We start from the raw sequence: 21,813 nt of genomic DNA, 5'->3' as shown, positions 1-21,813 counted from the left end.
ATCATGAATTCACAGATGTACTGCAAAATAATGAAAAAGAAGATGCTACCATCTCTCTGCACTCTGGGTCGCCATGCACTCTTTCAACATGATAATGACCCAAAACATACAGCCAAGGCCAGTGCTGCATTTCTGAGGAAGAACAGGGTGAAAGTGATTCAGTGGCCAAGTTTGTCCCCCGACCTCAACCCAATAGAACACCTATGAGGAGTTCTGAAAAGACAGGTCGAGCATCATTCTCCGTCCAGCATCCAGGCTCTGAAAGAGCTCATTCTCCAAGAATGGAGAAAGATAGACGTGGCAGTATGTCACCAACTTGTTCACTCCATGTCCAGAAGAGTTGGTGTTGTTCTTAAAAATCATGGAGGCCAGACAAAATATTATAATATTCACCACTAATATATACTAAATATATAGTTTGGAATATAATACTTAATAATAATAATAATAATAATAATAATAATAATAATAATAATAATAATAATAATAATACATGAGAACAGAATAATGAAAGATGCAAAACACAATCATAAAAATTCCATAATATGATTTTGCTAAAAGTAATTTTTATTCAAAGCTCTTCACACAGCATGTATACAGACTTATATTTCTTTTGTTCCTGTAACACTTAACACATCCTGCTGGATGAAATCAATAAACCAGAGAAAAACAAAAGAAAGTACATTATCTTACTCAAAATGATGACATCTATTACTTTACTTTTTTTAGGATAAAATATACATAGTATTATATAATTATTTTAAAAAATATTAATTTACATATTATAGAGGCACTAAACTAAAAAAGATTAAAGGTATAAAATTAGACACAATATCAGTCCATGTGCCAAAAGACCACGGACCGCTCACTCAAAGACAATACTGCATCATTGACTGTTTAAAGCAGTGAAGACAAAATATCTGATTATTCCTAAACTGACAAATGCAATTTGTTTACAATCCACTAATAGGTAAATAGCATAAATGAGTAAATAAACAAAAAAACATGAATGAATCTTAACTTCAATAAAATAATTCACATACAATAAGAAATTAAACGTTGACAGAAATATGTAAGAAAAATCTAGTTTTTACTGTGAAACAATATATACTTTTTATTCATGTTTTATTTGTCATTAAGATCAGTATTACAATATACGAGTGAACACTTAGTAATCCACACTGCCAGCTTATAAATTATACTGATCCAGTGAATGAAAACTGGAAACTTAATTTAACCTGGATAAAGCCAATTCTGACCCACTGTGAACAATAGGAAATATAATTTTAAAATGGCTCCCTGTTCCTCCTTTAACATTCATATCAGGAGTTGGTACAATGCATAGTTTTGTATTAAGCAAAAAAAACAAGAAAAACCCCCCCCCAAGCTTTCCAGACACTACAATGTGCCCCCTAATATGTGTATAAATATGTAAATATGTTCTTTAGCTGTTTCAACAAGTCCTGATTGGAGACTTTAGACTTTCTTCATGGACCTACACAAAAATGACATCTTATATCATTTAGTTATTAATGATATAACTATTATTGGGTGCCATTTATCAAACATTTACTATGGTTATGTGTAAATATTTCTGAAGGCCAAACTGAACTAAAAATTTAGCCAATTTTTTCATTAACACTGATTTTCTTTGTACTCATGTGCATACGTTGATAATTGCCCCATTGATTACCAAGTATATTCAAGTGCAATGTTGGAATCCAGCCAGTAAATCAATTTTGATTCTGTGTTTAAAACTAAAATAGTTTTTTTTTTTTTAAGAGCAGAATTAAACTGAAAGCTAAACTGAACTGGTCTAAATTGCACTGCAACCAGCCACTAGAGGGCCTCACAGGACTTTTTCTCTTCCCTTTGAAACCCCTGTTGTGATGCCCAGCCAAATACACAGTTATTTGTTTGAACAATTGCAAATGGTGATAATACTGAAAGGATTGTTGAAATACTACCAAGTAATTTCTTAAATCCAGCGTCTTTATGGTACTTATGTCCCAGTTCTGACTTCCAGGCTATTAATCCTTGCCTATTCTCTGGGTGATTTGTATTGCTGTGCCTTCATCTGTTTGCACATTTCTAAATCTCTACAAGAGCATTAAGAGTTATTAGAGTTATTTTAAGAGTGTAAATGTAGTAGAAATATCTCATTTGCTGAAGCAATACTGTTATGTGGAGAGATTGTGTATACGCTTTAAGCTCATCTTACCTTTATCTGTGTTCTGCTTCAGTTCTGAGTAAACAGTGTCAGCTCCCTCACTGCTCTTTCCTAATGGGAAACAGTCACTGATTTAGCATCCGCTAAGATAAAACACACATTCTATTAACCCCTTAAACTTCCATAACTACATTACACTCTATTACCTTCTGTTATTTTCATTTTAGTTACTGAATGATTCGTAGCAGTTATTGAATACGATGCTTTAGGTTGAATAACTGGCAAATAATTAAAGGGTTTAAGGGTTAAATGAAATGTAAAACAGTGGTCTATAAATTGAAAGAATTTAGTCCCACCTTGTTTTCTCTTTGGCTTCTTTTGGTTTTTCAGTTCAATATCAGCATAAGTCACATCACTCAGTCCAGCAGCAGCATCTATAAAAGATTATAAACACAAATTTATTTTCCCATTCTTTATGTTTGTATCAGAATCACTAAGCAAACTCTAAAATATATGATGCTGTATAACAAATAAAATAAAAATACAATTCCACTAGCTACCCTACAGGCCTTCTCCATGGCACTACCTCCATGATTCATTATGAAGCACTCTGTGTTAATCTTTAATCTATCTGTCTATAAGATTTTTCCCAGAACTTTGCAGGTGTGTTAATAAACATTTGAGCAAAGCATAACCTCTGGTTTCTATTCCAGTAGATTGTATCTTGCAGTAATCCTAATGCTGGTGGTACTGGATTATCTAATATTGCTAAACTAGTTACTGAATTTTCCTTTAAAACACACACACACACACACACACACACACACACACAAAACAACAACAACAATAACAACAACAACATGAACTAAATGAATGGTTTTAACAAAATCTGTTTCCAGTTGATTTAGTGTGATTGTGAGGCAATACATTAATAATAATAATTGTTTATTCTACTTTTCATCTTCAAATGCTCTGCTCATTAATAAACTATGCATAACCAATTAGTGCAGTGGTAGCTCAGTGGTTCACTTGGCTACTGATCAGAAGATTATGAGTTCAAACCCAAGCACTGCCAAGCTGCCACTGTTGGGCCCTTGAGCAAGGCCCTCAACTACATAACAATATTTACAACTATAAACAACGTTTCCCTGATTTGGGAAAGACATTGTTATTTTGAAAGTAATAGGGTTTATATACTGTGTTGATTGAAAGTTTGTGAAACCTTTAGAACATTTTATGTTTCTGCATAAATATCATCAGATTTTCACAAAAGTCCTAAATAAGAGATAGATAAAGAGAACCCCATTAAACAAATGTAGACATAAATATTCTACTTGGTCATTTATTTTTGAGGAAAATGGTCCAGAAATTATTTTACATTATCATCAAACACCAAAGGCAAAGATTTGACATTAGTTTCATGCAGTATCTTACCATTTTGTGTCTTGTTTCTGTGGACATCCTGTGAGTGGATCATATTGCTGGTTCCAGCTGCAGAATCATCTAGAAGAGAATAAAATTGTCGTTACAGAAACAGAAGCTCTTGCAATGTTGTGTTGCCAAATCTATCTCACATTTAGGAGCAAAAATTTAGATATACTTTACCTGTGGTCCTGATATCAGCATTTTCGTAGATGTTATCACCATCTTTTAAACAGAAACAATAAAGACTTTAGAGGAAAAGGTTAACTAATGTCAAAAACAAAATCTGGTGTGTTTATTGTTACTGCAGACGGACCTGCAGGCTGATTGGTGTCCTGATTTACTGTAGAAGGAGTCTGATATTCCACACCTTCTCAACAGAGTATAGCAGTGATACAGGTTAAAACATTGCTCTTACACATAAGTATATATGGTGAAACATGAAACTTTTTTTTTTTTCAAAATTTTTCCTATGTGCCATGGACAAAGACCTGATCATCAAACCTTTTTTCTTCTTGAAGTGCAGCAGCAGGATCAGTACGATCATTAAGATGACACACACGAAGGCAAACCTCAGTCCAATAATTACACCAGTAGATCCAGAATCTGAAGCTAGAGAAAGAAGGGAACCCATATATTCATTTAAACACTGAATACTGAAATTTTATCTTATTACAACTCTAATTCAAATAAGAAGACATTGTTTCCTCACCTCTGACTGAAACCCAGCTTTTCGGTGACTCTCCTCTCTCTGGGTGTTTACAGTGGTAGAAACCTTCATCTGACTTTGAGACAGTACTGACGGTCATCTCTCCTGTAGTCTGGGACTGGAGAACTGAATCATTTTTATAGAAATTAACACCAAAGTCTGAGATACTTGAGTTGCGATGTAAACAGCGTAAAGTCAGAGGATGTCCCTCAGTTACAGGATGGACAGGACCCTCCAGGATCACATCACCATCTGTAGAGAAGAGAAAGACAACACTGAAAACACACAGTGTCTAAAATACAGGTATAATTCTAACATTCAGACCTCTATCTAGCTGTTTCATGTGGCATTACTGTATGACCACACTGCTATATTTATGACCAAAAGATTGTAGAAGATGTGACAATAGCAGGCAAAAATAATGACATTCGATTTTTCTCCATTCTAAAACATTCCATTCTCTATAAGGAGCACTTTCTATCAGGTAAGTTGGTGGCTATAGCTATGTGTGAGCTAAATTAATTATTTGATGTGCAGATGGTTTTATGTTTAATATTGTTGTTTGTTGCTTTACTCGTGGGTTTTATGATTAATAAATATCTTCTTGCCACATCTACATATCTACCTAGGATACACAGTTCACTGGCTAGCTTTAGCTAATAAATAATGTCACCACAAACATTTATTTCTCTTTATAATGAATCATAAATTTTGGTCATAATTATGAGAGCTACGAGAAAGAGGTTATGTGACTGAAACAGATCAATAGGCCTAGAAATCTATGACAAACTGCATTGTAGGGAATCACCTGTTATATGGTTGGCAACTCCATATAACTTCTTATTTAATATGCAATGCAGCATTAATTTGACCCCCAGGCTCCAACTTCCCTTACCTATATTTTTCTAGTACTCTATTTTGCTTGTGGTTCAGTGCTGATTTTTTTTTTTTTCATTTATTTGATTTTTATTTTTTTATTTTTTCAATTCTAAGTCACTCAAAGCTCATGTTGCATTCATAAATGAACTGGAGTTAAGTTCTAGATTGAATATTATGAATAGTAACATTCACATTAAACCAGTTAGATATATAGAACATGTTTAGGTTTTGTAGCTAATAGTGCTATCCTGCCTGCAACACAAGTAACATCATCAATCTTAAAGAACATGGAAGTAACTTAAGAACTAACTATGAGCGTAGTTTATACATTAAAGTTTTCATCATGCATTAAGATTATGTAAATGTACAATTATGCAGTTATGTTAACCAATGCAGAGTGATGCAGAGAGAATATCAGTTCATTTCTTTACAACACTTTAGAATTGTTTTTTTTTGTAAATGTTAGGTCCAGGTATGTATATTAAAGTATTACTGATGAGAACATTGAAGACTCACTGTGCACTGTGATGTTGACAGGATTACTGCGTCTTCCAGATTCAGACTGACACCAGTAAACTCCAGTGTGTGATGTAGAGAGGGAGCTGATGTTACATGTAGATCCTGAAACTGATGAACAATCAGACACTGCCTCACTGTGTGTGTATCTTCTCACTGTCCATCCAGTAGAGTCACTCTGGTCCTCACAGCTCAGTGAGAGAGAGTCAGCAGTAAAGTGTTGAGTTCTGCTGGGATTGATGATCAGAGACACTCGAGGAGATGCACCTGAAACACACATTATATATTATGGTTGTGAACAGAACAGATTAAACATGAGTGTGGCAAATAAAGCAATATATAAGAATGCTTAGGAAGTGTGTACTTGTCTTATCTTCAAAGAAATTTAATGTAAAAAAAAATTAAAAACAAAAAAAATACACGAGTGTCATACAGTGTTAATCCTTTAAAGTCTGAGAAAACAGCAGTGAGTTCAGATTTAGTAACTACACACCTTTCCTAGTAGTTACTGAACACGGTGTAGGATGAGTAACTGAATAATAAACTGTCAGTTTAAGAGTTAATGCTCACTATTTATTAACAATATACATTATGTTGAGACGTGTTTATAAATCATCAAGTAATTAGATTTTAGTAATTCACTGGTCATTAATGGAGTTTATAAAATGCTCATGAAACATTATCAGATAATAATGATTACACAACTGTAAAAGTTTCTAATTTTTGTGCTACCAATTTATTTATCTGCTGTCCCTCCATTCCCCCTACACACACAAACACACACACATCATTGTTGTTGATTTATTTCCTCACCAGTGATCCACAGTGGCTGTAGGTTGCTGAACCGTGTGTGAAAGACTGATTCTCCTCTCTCTGCTCTGCACATATAAACTCCTGTGTGTTTCACAGTAACAGGACTGAGAGTGTAGGAGCCTCCAGATCCTCTGCTGCTGTCTGAGAGAAGCTTTGAACCATACAAGACATTGCCACGACTGCCTGTCATTTTAATTAAGCCGTTTCTGGAGGGAACCTCTGTGTACCAGCTGAATGTCCAGCCTGTAGAGGAGTGTTTAACCTCACAGCTTAGAGTCACTGAGTCTCCTTCAGTCAGCCAGCACAGTGGAGACACACTCACTACTGCCTCTGCTGCATCTGATGGACAACAAATGTGAATAAATAAATTAATAAATAAATAATAAAATAAAATCATACAGAGTGGTAATCTTGTTACATATAATTAATGATAAGATAAAACAAACTCACACACTCACCTGATACAGTGAGTGTAACAGCATCACTGATCTCTGATCTCTGAGAGTCACTGTTTCTCCTCCCTCTGCAGGTGTATTTACCACTGTCATCATTTCTAACTGATCTGAAGCCGAACTCCTGTGTTGTGTGGAATATGTAGAGTGTGTAATAATTCTTATACCAGTCGTATGTCCACTCAGTGTCTCCTCCTCCCTGTATTTCACATCTGAGAGTCACAGTCTCTCCTCTGAACACATGTTTATGAGGCTTTATGGTCACCACAGGTTTAGGACTCTCTGTAAGAAAATTACACTGATATAATACATAGATTAGATCTCAGCACTATTATTAAATCAGAAGCAACATTTGTAGATGGAATTCTGATTTAAGATAACCACATTCAGTGCACATAATCATCTGTACCTTTTCAGGATATGTCTACTGAACCATCATTTAATAACAACTGAACAACTGAAATGATGATGCACAAGTAAACTTCCTCACTTCCTCCAAAATACTCAAATTTCTTATTTAAACTAAATAAAGTCTTTGCAAATTTCAGAACTAATAAAGTGTGTTAATATTTGAATGTATGTTAATTATATTAAATATTATCATATTACAATTTTTGTTAGTAATAATTTATTTCTTTTTGTTAAGTACAGAAATTAAAAGAGCTAAAAAAGTGAGTTTTCAGTGTGAAGTCAGCAAAATAAGAGATTAAACTAAGTGTAGTGCATTAAAGATAAGGTCATATGCATTTTGCTGCATTTCACTAAAGCTAAGCGACAATAACTAGGAAATACACTTACTGTATTTACTCCTCATTACTCAATGCATATGTCAGGAGGTTAAATGAAGCATTATACTCTATACAGGTCAGTGAAATTCATGTCCCTAGCACAAAGCTGGCCCACACACTGAAAACCGACAAATACAATTTCCTCCGGCCCAGATCCAGCCCAGACACTGTAAATTGACATATTGTTTATGTGGCCCGGGTCCGGCCCAGACACTGTAAGACAGATCTGGCTGAGAGTCGGATTGGTCCCCGGGACAGATGTGGCCCAGAAACTGCTAAACGTACTTCATTTTAGCAGGGAAACACAAATTCAACCATTTAATAAGATTAAGGGCTTTTATTGAACATTAACAAATACACTACAATATGAACATTTATTAACACACTTTTAAAAACAACAAAATAACAGTAAATATATTTACAGTATATTTAAAGACAAAAAACAAAACTCACACAAACCAATAAATTCAACCACTTAAAAACATCAAGGACTTTATAAACAATTAAGAAATACAAAATTAACAATATTAATTCATACAATATGAATATAATATGAATATTTATTAACAAATAACAAAATAAGTCAAACAAATATATTTACATTTTGTAAAGAAAAGACATATAGAGAACATACACTTGTGGTTGGAAGTTTACATACCCCATGCAGAATCTGCAAAATACTTTTAACAAAATAAGATTGATCATAAAAATCCCATGTTGCTTTTTATTTGGTCCTGAATAAGCTATTTCACAGAACAGATGTCCACAAGACAATAGCTAAATTTATCAAAAATGACTCCGTTCAAAAGTTTACATACGCTTGATTCTTAATACTGTGTGTCGTTACCTGGATGATCCACGACTGTGTTTATGTGTTGTGATAGTTGTTCATGAGTCCCTTGTTTGTCCTGAGTAGTTTAAGATGGCGGCTTGAATTGGTGGGCCGTCTCGTTGGCCTTTCTTGAGTGTGGAGTGACTTCCTCAGTGGAGCAGGAAGGCGGTGCGACGTCCTCGGCGGAGCAGGAAGGTGGAGCGATGTCCTCGGCGGAGCAGGAAGGCGGTGCGACGTCCTCAGTGGAGCAAGAAGGCGGTGCGACATCCTTGGCGGAGCAGGAATGTGGTGCGACGTCCTCGGCGGAGCAGGAAGGCGGAGCGACGTCCTCAGTGGCATGGGAAAATAGAGCGACGTCCATATAGAATCTTGTCGTAGTGGCATACACGGCAGAGTAGGGAACCAAAGCGGAGCTCTTGGCTGCAACGGAAGGTGGAGAAAATTCCTCAGTAGAACAGGGTGGCTGAGTGGCATCCTCAACTGTATAGGGATGCTGAGTGGCATCCTCAGTCATGCAGAGAGTCTGAGCGAGATTCTCCATTGACTTTGCAGGCTGAACTTGGTTGGGTGTGTCAGCAGACTCTGGTGTACGCAGAGCTTGGTTGGCACTGTCGTCAGTCAGGCATGAGGAGAACTAAGTTGATCGTGTCGTCAGTCTCAGGCATGAGGAGAACTTGGTTGTCCGTGTGAGCAGACTTGGGTGTGAGCAGAACTTGGTTGGTCATGACGTCGGCTTCAGGCGTGAGCAGAACCTGGTTGGTCGTGACATAGGTTTCAGCTATAGAGAGAACTTCGTTGGTCATGTTAACAGACTCTGGCATGAGCATAACTTGGTTGGTCGTAATGTCGGTCTCAGACTGGAACGCGGTGTGGAAGGTCATATCGTCGATCTCAGACTGGAATTTGGCGTGAGAGGTTACCTCATCGACCTTTAGCTGGAACTTGATGTGGGGGTTGCCTCGTCGACCTCGAACAGGAACCTGGTGTGAGAGGCCGTCTCGTCGACCTTGGACAGAAACTGGACTTGAGAGGTCCGCTTTTCGAACTTGGACAGGAACTTGGTTTGAGAGGTTATCTCTTCGACTTCAGACAGAAACTTGGTTTGAGAGGTCATCTCTTTGACCTCAGACAGGAACTTGGTTTGAGAGGTCGTCTCTTCAACCTCGGACAGGAACTTGGCTTGGGAGGTCACCTCTTCGACCTCTAGCAAGAACTTGACTTTATGCTGGAACTCTGGGATTGAGACCGCCTCGTGGGTCTCATGCTGGAGCTGTCGGTCATAGAGTTCAAAAAGTCTCTTTTATAGCGTGGTTCTGAGTGCTGTGAATTGGATGCAGGTGTGCGTGATTAGAATGAGTGTGAGTGTCCTGTGTGTGTGTGTGTGTGTGTGTGTGTGTGTGTGTGTGTGTGTGTTCTGGGAACTGCAATCCATGGCGGCCATGTTTGTAGGCCACAGTGCAGTATGTGAAATGTAGTCACTGGTTTGCTGTGATATGACATCTAATAGGAAAATGAAATGGTGACTAATTGTTGTGCAATATAGAATAATTAAGTATATTGTATATTGAGTATACTGAAAAGTGTACTTGTACATTGGAGTATGCAGAATGCAGAACACAGAAATCTTTTTCAGCCTTTCAGATTCTGCACCATCATTAACAAAACTTTGACTCTCTTCTGCATTCCTTCACACTCAGAGAGGTCTCGACTCAACCATACTGATGCTGAGAAACTCTATTTTGTTTTCTTTGTATGTAGTTGTGTAGATATAACTTATGCTGTGTTACTACTAAGCTGTGCTGTTAACATGTTCTGTCCAGTGCCGTCACATACTCACCAGTAACATTTACCCAGAGTGCATCACTGTAGTCTGTGTAGTAGACTGGATTTCCTCTTCCAGCTCTGCACCTGTACTGACCTCCATCAGAGACACTAACTGATCTGATGGTGTAGTACTGTGTTTTAGTCTCAGTCTCAGTCTCAGTGCTCTGTGTGGTTTTGATCCAGCAAAACTTCCATCCAGCAGACTGTGGCTTCAATGTACAGGACAGAGTCACTGAGTTTCCTGTCAGTACATCTCCTTTAAGATCTGATGTGAGTTCAGGTTTAGGATTTTCTGTTAGAAATGAAACGTACAGAAAGTCTTTATTACACTAATCACTTCTACAGAGTAAAACATGTTATTAATGTCTCTGTGATGATTGTAGTTTCAACTAAACAATAATTAGCCCTATGTATCTTTTTATTTTATTACTTGTTTCCGTGTAGCATAGAAAGTTAAAATAATCATATTGACTAAAAATGGAATTAATTACTAAAATGAGAAGATTAGACCAAACAACTTTTTTTCTTCAAACATTTAAACACTTCATTCCTGCATCTTTTATTACAAATTTTATTATAATAAGTTACTGTGATTTGCAGTCAGAGTTTATTAAAGTGAGTTCACTGACAGCGTTAGATCATCTAGCATACTGTGTTCTATACAAAATACACCTCTACACTTTTCACTGTTAATGGAATAAACAATATGTGAGATAAAACACACTCACCTGACACAGTCAGTGTAACAGCATCACTGGTCAGTGTGTATTTAGGGTCTGATGACTGTGTTCCATTACATGTATAATCACCTTTATCAGAGGTTTTAACCTTAGAGATTGTGTATGTTTTCTTTCCTGCAGCATCACTGAGTTCTTCATTATTTCTATACCAGAGGTAACGCCAGGATTCTCCAGTCTGTATCTCACATGTGAGAGTGACGGTTTCCCCAATGAACACACGCTTAGCTGGCTGTACTTTCACTGCAGGCTTTGGTCTCGCTATAGAAACATAGCACAACATTTTAAACACATACAGAATCAATTAAACATGTAATATAGTTACATAATTACACAAATATAATACTTCTTTAAACAATGAATAAATAATATGGTTTTCACAGTTTTCCTAATTTTAAATCAGTAGTGAAAAAGTAGAAAACATGACGTACCTCTCACTGTAATTGTGGCTGGATCACTGATCTCTGAGTCGTAGTTTCCCCTCTGTGCTTTACAGTAGTACTGTGTTTCTCCTTCATTAGTGACTGTTACACTGAGTGTGTTGGTGTTTCTGGTTCCAGGAGACAGGGGATTTGATTTCTGATAATCTTTGCACCAGAGAAAAGTCCATCCAGTAGACAGCAGATTACAGGTCAGAGTAACTCTGTCTCCAGTGTAGACGGAGCTCTGAGGATTTACACTCACAGTCGGTTTGGGTTTTTCTGTTGATATGAAATGATGAAGAGCCAATTTTACCTTTACAACATAAGCAGTAGTTTTATCTTTGTGTCTAATTAAGCAATTATATACAGTGTTTATTGTAAAGTTTACAGTGAGTTTATATCCAGTACATTCTCTACAAAAATGAAAATTAATCATTGACCTGAAGTTTAAAGGTCACTGTATTGACACTGTGCTTTTCCACATGATGTTTTATAAATCGTTTCTCAAATTCTGAACCACGCTGCACACATTAGTGTCTTTTTTAATGTCATTAAATCATATAACTCTTTACTGTAAAAGCACAGCAGTGAAACTTTGGCAGTAGAATCAGCTTGACTATTAGGTGAAGAAGAATGTGTTTCCTCTTAAATGTCAATTATTTTCTAACAATTTAAATAATAGCTGAGGAAAATTGTCACACCAATCAGAATAACTAATAAGTTGTAGTGATTCTTTACAAATCAAATGAATCAGTTACTTTAAAATAGGAAAGTTAAAATTAAAAGAAAATAGAAAAAAAAGAGCTGTAAAATCATTATAATGAGACTGCGTTATACATATGATAAAATCTGGAACAAAATCTGAAACTAGTTATAACTTTTATATATGTAAGTAATAACATACATTGACACACACACACACACACACACACACACACACACACACACACACACACACACACACCTGATACAGTGAGTGATGTAGATCACAGTTAGGAAAACTGACTCAAACCTAAAATTAATCAAGTTACTGTTCTGGTCATTTAGATCTTTTTCACTACTGATTCATGTCTGAGTTACAGTGTGTTTGCTGTCCTGTTTTCCTGAATATTCATCTTTAGGAACACTGAGTGACAGCAAGGGAACAAGAAACTAAATGTAAAAGATACACAATAATACTAGAAATAACAGACTGAGTATAATTTAATCACAGTTTTAACAGGTCTATTTAATAAAAAAAAGAAAATATAGTGTTAGAAAACAATAATTCTGATGTACACATGCTTGTACTCATCACTGCATGTCTGCCCCTCAACATACATTTACACCTCATCATTCTTATTATGCCATTAATGAGGCCTGGTGGTATACAGTGGGTAAAATAAGTATTGGACGCGTCAATATTTTTTTAAGTAAATATATTTCCAATGAGGTTAGTCACATGAAATTTTCACCAGACATCAGTATTAACTCAAGAAATCCGGAAATATACGCTAACTGAAATTTATTTAATACTTAGTGGAGAAGCCTTTGTTTGTAATGACGGCTTCAAGACGCTTCCTGTATGAAGAAATTAATGGGTCGCAGTATTCAGGTGTGATTTTGGCCGTTCTTCTAAACATGTTGTTTTTAAATCTTGTTCATTTGGATTCAAGTCAGGTGATTGACTGGGCCATTCTAACACCTTGATTATTTTCTCTGAAACCAATTGAGTTTCCTTTGCTGTATGCTTTGGATCGTTGTCCTGCTGGAAGGTCCACCCACGTCTCATCTTCATCATCCTGGTGGATGGCAGCAGATTCTTCTCAAGAATCTCCCGGTAAAGGGCTCCATTCATCGTTCCTTCAATTATATGAAGTCTGCCAGTACCATGCAATGAAAAACAGCCCCACACCATGATGCTTCCACCTCCAAACTTCACTGTTGGTATAGTGTTTTTAGGGTGATGTGCAGTGCCATTTCTTCCCCAAACATGGTGTGTAGTATGACAGCCAAAATGTTCAATTTTGCTCTCGTCTCGTCTACACTCTCCCAGAATTTCATAGGCTTGTCCAAATGAGTTGTAGCCAACTTTAAACTAGTTTCGACATGACTTTTCTTTAGTAATGGAGTCTTTCAGGGTGAGTGTGAGCAGTGGAGTGCATTGCCTATTGTTTTCTCTGTGACGGTGGTACTTGCTGCCTCCAAGTGTTTCTGGAGCTCTTTCCGAGTGGTCCTTGGCTCTTGGGCTACTCTTCTGACTATTCTTCTGACTCCCTGGTCAGAAATCTTGCAAGGAGCTCCTGTGTGTGGCCGTTTGATGACGGAGTGATGCTGCTTCCACTTGTGCATAATGGCCCCAATGGTGCTTATTGGAAGATTCAGAAGTTTTGAAATACGTCTGTATCCGATTCCATCAATAAGTTTCACAACAATAAGGTTGTGAAGGTCTTGGGAGCGCTCTTTGCTTTTACCCATCATGAGATGTTTCTTGTGTGACACCTTGGTAACGAAAAGCCTTTTTATAGACCATCAATTTACTAACCCAGCTGAGATTAATTTGCACAGATAGGAGGTATAATTACTTTCTAACTACATACGGACTTCAACTGGTTCTTTGCCTTGCCTCGGAAGAACTGCTTTTCTTAGTGTGTTCAATAATTTTTCCTGTGTCATTCCACTTTATTTCACATAACTTTATTTATGGACTTTAATGTTGCGAATTCTTTATATTTGCAGATTTTTTGAGTTAATACTGATGTCTGGTGAAAATTTCATGTGAATAACCTCATTGGAAATATATTTACTAAAAAAAATGTTAATGCGTTCAATACATATTTCCCCCACTGTAACTGCGCAGTCCAAATACTTTCATTGTCAAGCTATTGACAAATTTTATATTTTAGCCTCCCATCTAATATCATGATCAACCGTCATTGAACAACAACATTATAACAACTAATGAGACTTTGGGATGAGACAAAGAAACAGGGGATTATAAATGTGAACTTATAAAATGTGCAACACGGAACAGGTGAACACATTAAGGGAACCAAACAATGACAAGACAGGAGCAGAGACAGGACTGGAACCAAAACAAAAACACACATAAGACTAAACCAGAGAAAGCAGTGCTCTCACTGATAGCGGGAATTCATGACAACTGAACAGCAGCGAGCTACACAACAAACCCAACACCATTTTTAATGATGTTAATGAACACTGCATTTATGATTGGTGACATAATTTTCTGTTCCTATTCAGTAAGATATTTCAATGGTATAATATTTTATACATATTTTAATGGTATAACTAATGGTATTACACCAGTAAAATGTAATTCTGTGTTCACTGAAAAACACCCAGTTATATTACAACTGTTTAAATAAACCATGTTAACATGCTATAGATAAAGAACAAAACAGTCTCAGGTCTCACCGAAACTGTATGAATATGAAACTGAGTAAAGTTTAATGTTCTCAAGACATAAAGATGAAGACACTCACCTGACACAGACAGTGTAACAGGATCGCTCATTTCTGTGCTCTGTGGGTCACCTCCAATACGGTTTCCCATGCAGGTAAATGTAGCCTCATCGCTCACCTCAAAGGTGTTTTCACTTTGCTTTATAGTAGGATTTTCAGCTCCATTCTTGTACCAGCTATAAGTCCACTTGTCTTCTCCTCCCTCTATATCACACTTAAGGGTGACAGTCTCTCCTCTGAATACTTGTGTCCCACCAGACTGCACTCTGAGTGTGGCCTTTAGCACTCCTATAAGACCCCAATAATTAAATCTCTGATTTACACAGTCTTTGACACATTAGAAACATTACATTACATTCCCCTCGACTCAAATTAAGAATGCATGTGTCACTTACTATTTTACTAATTTTAACCACTTGTCTTAATCATCCATTAACTGAACAGACTGATTTGTGCATGCATATTGAAGGCAAATTTAAATAATTCAATAAATGAAATGTACATAAATCACCTGTTTGTGTACAGTGAATGAGTCCAGTCAGCACTAAATGTTCAGAGGGAAACAGAAAGGACGATTTAAAAAAGGGGTAAACACTTGGGGGTGTGCAGTTAGAGGAAAATAATGAAGAACAGGGTGGTATGATGTGGCCCAGTGAGAAGCAGGTTTACTCTTACCATACCAAAATAGTTTATTTTCCTATTACTTCCTGTTCTGGAGTGTTCGATTATTCTTACAGTATATCTCAGCAATTTACCAGCAATTGCAATAAATAATTTTATTAATGAACTACATGCTGTACTTTTCTAACTTTTCAAGTTAGTTCTTATCACTTATAGCAGATATAACCAGTTGCTCCCCTTTATCAGTGTCTGCTTTTTCACACTTGAAGTTAGAAAAACTGAAGGGTGTGAAACTTTAATATAAACCTCTGCTTAGTATCACAGCCTGCACCAATGTGTCCTTCAGAGCTGAATTTGTATAAAAATTCTAATCTATCTGTACCTGTTAGTATGAGTTCACACTCGATATGCTATAATGATCTTAAATCGACAAATAGATTTATTCAAAGCAGTATCTGTTCTGTTCTTTTGTTGAACACAGTGCAATGTCTCTAGTAATATAAATGTCTCTTCATTTATGTCTCCTGCTAAATGTTAAGCCCTGCAGCATTTTATAATATATCTAGAAGAGCAACTTTCTCCACTTTCTTTACAGATGATAGAGTACAGAAACTATCTCCAAACAAATTTAGAATAAAGTATAAAATGTAATATCTTAAACAAATATGGACTACCAATGTGTAACAGCAGTTAAAATGATCAGCTTTAATGTTCTGCACACGTGAGAGACACCAGGATGCAATTGCTGAAAACAGTGTTTGTTTAATGAATATTTAATATTTTACTCATAAAATAAATTGGGTCGAATGTAAACACACCACAACAAAGCAGAATGCAGTTCACAGTTCATAGTTCACAGTTCATGCTAAATTCAGTATCAAACCTTAACTACAGACTAATCAAATAATCCCACAGAACCTGATTACAGGACTCTCAGCTTGTTAATTCAAAACTTAATTCACTACCAATCACTGTAATGAAGACACACAGAGAACATTTACTCACAGAGAAACACACAGAGTGGACGGAGCTCCATCCTGTCACACTGATGACTGACTGAATGAGAAGTGTCTGTGTTAAAGCCTCAACACTCCCTGTGTTCTTAAACACCAATCAGACTTCAGAGAGAGAGAGAGAGAGAGAGAGAGAGAGAGAGAGAGAGAATTCAGGCGGAAAATCATGCTTTAGACAATTATTAGGATTCATGACATGCAACATATTTTCACCACACATAATGTGCATTATGTACATTATAGCAATGGTCTAAGACATCTCTCCACATAGCCCTAAACACACAAGTCGTTCTACCAAAGAATGGTTAAAGATGGTTTAACCATGGTTAATGATTAAAGAATAAAGTTAATGTTTTGGAATGGCCAAGTCAAAATCCTGACCTTAATCCAATAGAAATGTTGTGTTGTGAAAGGACCTGAAGCAAACAGTTCATGTTAGGAAACCCACCAACATCCCAGAGTTGAAGCTGTTCTATACTGAGGAACGGGCTAAAATTCCTCCAAGCCGATGTGCAGGACTGATCAATGGTTACCAGAAATGTTTAGTTGCAGTTATTGCTGCAGAAGGGGGTCACACCAGATACTGAAAGCAAAGGTTCACATACTTTTGGCACTTACAGATATGTAATATTGGATAATTTAGTCCAGGCTCTTGTTATCTCAAAACTGGACTAATGCAACTCACTACTCTCGGGCCTCCTGGCCAGCTCCATCAAACCCCTTCAGATGATTCAGAATGCAGCAGCACGCCTCGTCTTCAACCAGCCCAAGAGAACCCATGTCACACCCCTCTTCATCTCCCTCCACTGGCTCAAAAATCTTAAGTTTACACATAAGAAATAACCTTTGACTTGCTTTCCTTAAAATATTGTCTAGATTCTCACAAAAATTAAACCTTGTATCCAAATAAGTTCCCAAATAATTAAAACTTTCCACAATCTCAACAACCTGATCCTTTATCTTTAGTTTCCCTAACACATGTTGTTCACCAGAATTAACATTGAAAATCATCTCTTTTGTTTTCCCTACATTTATGTGCAGGTCACTCAGTTTTCACCAGTCTTCAAGAACAACCACATTTTTAAGATGTTTGCTCGCTCATTACTTGATTTTTAGAACAAAGTTGCACCATAACCATATCATCAGCATACTTAAACAGACCAGCTGTATTACTCTTAATTTGTAGCTCATTGGTATATATGGAGAATAAGAGTGGTGACAACACACAACCCTGTGGTGCCCCTGTATTTAAAACCAATTCATTTGAAAATATGCCATTCATTATAACTCCCTGTGGTCTATCTGTGAGGAAATCTTTGATCCAATGTACCAAAGCGGAATTTATATTCACATTATACAGACATGATAGAAGCAAATGAACCTGCATTGTATTAAAGGCTGAGGTGAAGTCAATAAAAAATGCCGGTGCATAAGGTTTAGAGTCCTGGACATGCTTTACAGTAAAATCAGTTAAAGTAACTGTGGCATGTTCTGTCCCCCTGTATGGTCGATATGCAAACTGCAATGGATCTAAACTCTTACTCACTGAAGAAATAACATGTTTACTTACAAATTCTTTCCATACATTTTTCCAAGACAGAAGTCAATGCAACTGGTCTAAAATTTTCAGGTAGTGTTTCCCCTGATGTTTTAGAGATAGGTATTATCATAGATATTTTCCACATATGTGGTACTCTGTGATCATTAAATAATATCTGAAATAACTGTGTAAGGGACCATTTGAGTTGATTTCCACAAGCTTTTAAAATCTTCCCTCTCAAGCCATCAGGGCCTGTGGCTTTATTAACATTAATACGAGCTAAACATGCATCCATTTGGCAGATGCCCTTATCCAGAGCAACTTACAATTATCTCATTTATACAACTGAGCAGTTGGGGATTAAGGGCCTTGCTCAAGGGCCCAACAGTGGCAGCTTGGCAGTGCTGGGATTTGAACTCACGACCATCTGATCAGAAGTCCAACGTCTTAACCACTGAACTACTACTTCTAATGTGGATAGAAAATGTCCGTCTAGCATTGCAGGTGTTTCCGAGTGCCGGTGTTCTCTTAGTGACAGTAAAAATTCCCGAGATTAAATCCTCACAGGTGTGCCCACACCTTTCTCTCCAGGTGACGAAAGGTTTTCCAAAATTAAGGAGAATATCAAAATGCACGTGAATACAGATTTTCCAGCAAACTCCATTCTCATTTGAGCAAGTGATCAAGCACATATGCAACTTAGACGTAACGAAAACAATTTAGACAAACACAAACAAACAAACAGAGAAGCAGAGAAGCACTGGGTCTGCAATCTGGAGGCGCCCCGGAAGTCATTTTCATTGTTGTAGAAACCACAAATATCTCCATCAAGTGTACAACACTAAATAGTTAATTTGGCAGTGGAATAAGAAATAAAGCAATTCAATGTCATCTGGAGTTCAGCTGCTGCTCTTTCTAACTGAGGAGTTAGGCCGGTTGATGCACCACCAGTAGAACGACACACACTCATTAATTCTTACCATATCTTATTAAGACCCTGTCCAGGGTGTACCCGGCCTTGTGCCCGATGCTTCCTGGGATAGGCTTCAGGTTCCCCGTGACCCTGAAAAAGAAGTGAGCGGAAGAAGATGGATGGATGGATGGATGGATATCTTATTAAGGATAAGAGGAGAAACAAGTGATATGAACATGGGTGGTTCGTGGGCTTTATCTGAAGATAGAGAGACAAGAACATGGATCTTGTTACATTTACAAGGACTTCAGGAAGGAATACGAGTTTCCCCATGTTGATTCTTCAGCAGTCAATAAACACTTGCAATTTGAGAAGGTTGTCCTGGATGTTTCCTAATTTTGTGAAACTCTACAAACCCATGTCAAATATGGTCATGAGATAAGTGACAGTAACAGGTGTAAAGAGATGGGGTTTTTCATCGTGTGGCATCGGGGGCAAATGGAATAGATTAAGTGCTAAATAGAAAGCAACAACTACGCCACCCTGGGAAAATTTTCTAACTCTAAATAGGATCACAAAAAGAGCAACACAGGTAGTGAAAGGCAGGAGACCTAGATATACAAAAATATAAAGCTTTATTTATTTCAACCCACAAGATAAATACATTTTTAAAAATGGATCAGTGAAACAAACCATGAAGACGAGTCACTGATAGTCACACATTAAGTGTAATTATAATATATGGTCCAAGCCTTCTGAACATCAGAAATAATCATTAAACTTCCTAATGGAGGAGCTGAGATTTACCCACAGGGAGTAGGTTAAGGATGGACACGATCAGCCCACCAAGCAAGGAGTTACACCACACAAACAAACACACACACACACACACACACACACACACACACATTATTGAGAGAACAACACAGCACAAGTGAAAGGAAAAAACAGCACCAATAGATCCAACTCCAACCTTCAGCTCCTACAACAGACAGAAAATAAATGTAAGTCATGCAGGGGTTCAGAGATGGGACACAATGCCAACAGAAACAGAACCAATACAGACTGCATCGAGGTCACTTCAGTTCATATGATGGTTACTAAACAGAAGGGGAAAAAAAACAAATAAACAGAAATACTCATAAAACAAGACAGTCGAACTAATAATAAATAAATAAATAAATAAATAAAAACACCGTTAACAAACCACAATAACACCAACAACCCAAACCTCCCAGTCTATGAGAAATACAAGATGCAGAGAGAACTGGAAACCGCAGAACAACTCAAAACGAAACTGGAAGCAGGAATTCTGCCGTAACCATGACGACGAGGAGCTCCGCTACATAATAGAGGCCCAGTCCGCCAAAAACAAACACAATTACAATTTAAACAGAACTACACTAACATCTAAACACACATAAATCTGCCTTCATACCGGAAATGTACGGGTTCGTCCGATTCAAATTATTACAGGGAGAAAAAAACACGAGTGCAACATACATCCAAACAAAACCACTGAAAATATACTAAACAAAATACAGCAACAATGTGATTCCACTAAAAAACAACACATGAAACGGCAAAAAAATAGGAATTACTCATAACTGCAGATGGACAACGACACCTTATTTACCAGTCGTGAAGAAAAAATCCGAGCTTTCTCTTTCTCTCTCTCTCTCTCTCTCTGTGTGTTGAAAAGAGTGGCGACACTCTTTGATCTCGCCGCCACGCAGTCACGTGGTCCATGTAGCGCTCAATAGAGTGGCGCTGGGATGACGTCATGTCGTACTCGAACCCGGAAGTTAGCATCACTCTTGTTCCCTCCACAAAAAACCCAATAGGATTTTCCCATAGGTTTTTGGATTATCGCAGAAAATAATCTCTGTGATCAACAAAACTTTACAATACTAACGCGTTTTGTCCATCAAGATACTTTTCACAAATCAACACAACGTTTTATGAAGCTTGAAGCCTAATACAATCGCCAGAAAACAAAAACCTAACAATATGCTCTAAACTAACTACACTACGGCCGCTTGACTTCAACGTCACCACCACCAAGCTTGAGTGGACTTTTCTAAACTTGATTTAAAAACATTTTCCATAATATAGATTTATTCTGTGGATGAATCTTCATCCACATTTTTTGGGAATTGTGTGCTGCACACCTGAACCAGTTTATCTGCAAAGTTTTTTTCCTGTTCGGCGTGATGATGTTTAATGTCCCTGACAATGTCTTTAGTCATTGTTAGCAAATTGTTAGCAACCGCCTTTTTAAATACATGTTAAATCTTTTTAAAAATCCTGAGTGTGGTACTACTGGTGTATTTATGTCATAGAATAAAACGTGAAAATATTTTGTTCACCACGGGCCTTATTTCAGGCTTTTAACCAAAATCCCATAAAAAATTTAATTGAATTGGTTTAAGTGGGACAGACAGCAGCAGGGACTATATTTGTATCAATTTTCAGTAACTATTAAAGCATAAATGTGCAGTGATTTCTTCGTTGAGCTTCTATGTTCCGAATTACTCACAAGCTAACGTTATCTTATGTTAACCCATGTCAATGATTAACAACAACATTAATTATTAAACTGTCATGATAACTGACCAGTCTGATGTGTGTAGAGGTGTGTGTGTTTGTGTTGTATTACCTGCTTGTATTAAATAAATAAAATAATAATGAAAAAGAA

At 37.0% G+C, this 21,813-nt stretch overlaps 1 protein-coding gene across 4 annotated transcripts; it reads right to left on the bottom strand.

Annotated features, from left to right (window-relative positions):
• Positions 1-558: 558 nt before the first annotated feature.
• On the bottom strand, positions 559-21,215 carry LOC128610339 (basement membrane-specific heparan sulfate proteoglycan core protein-like). Of its 4 annotated transcripts, none has more exons than XM_053629589.1 (19): positions 20,752-21,215; positions 19,183-19,265; positions 16,655-16,767; positions 15,540-15,572; positions 15,050-15,316; positions 11,574-11,843; positions 11,134-11,403; positions 10,419-10,697; positions 6,968-7,243; positions 6,510-6,848; positions 5,697-5,963; positions 4,305-4,553; positions 4,097-4,204; positions 3,909-3,962; positions 3,776-3,817; positions 3,605-3,673; positions 2,527-2,604; positions 2,222-2,281; positions 559-2,099 (listed from the first exon to the last, which is right to left on the bottom strand). In XM_053629589.1, exons 3-19 carry the CDS (start codon positions 16,683-16,685, stop codon positions 2,092-2,094), a joined length of 2,700 nt encoding a protein of 899 aa, XP_053485564.1. In that variant the 5' UTR covers positions 16,686-16,767; positions 19,183-19,265; positions 20,752-21,215; the 3' UTR covers positions 559-2,091. The 4 variants fall into 4 exon arrangements, with proteins under 4 accessions (XP_053485564.1, XP_053485565.1, XP_053485563.1 ...); XM_053629590.1 differs by having other exon boundaries at positions 559-1,495; XM_053629588.1 differs by having other exon boundaries at positions 559-1,262.
• Positions 21,216-21,813: the final 598 nt, after the last annotated feature.

This window comes from Ictalurus furcatus, chromosome 7, assembly GCF_023375685.1.
Source record: "Ictalurus furcatus strain D&B chromosome 7, Billie_1.0, whole genome shotgun sequence".
In the NCBI taxonomy this organism is placed as follows: Eukaryota; Metazoa; Chordata; class Actinopteri; order Siluriformes; family Ictaluridae; genus Ictalurus; species Ictalurus furcatus.
Note: the sequence above shows the minus strand (reverse complement) of the source record. Positions and strands in the feature narration are given on the sequence as shown.

Excerpts from the sequence above, each read along its gene's own strand:
- LOC128610339 (XM_053629586.1), bottom strand. The coding sequence starts at position 16,685 with ATGGAGCTCCGTCCACTCTGTGTGTTTCTCT. Across the intron at positions 5,964-6,509 it reads ACAGCCACTGTGGATCACTG|GTGCATCTCCTCGAGTGTCT; the intron begins GTGAGGAAATAA and ends TGTGTGTTTCAG. Across the intron at positions 3,674-3,775 it reads TGCTGATATCAGGACCACAG|ATGATTCTGCAGCTGGAACC; the intron begins GTAAAGTATATC and ends ATTCTCTTCTAG.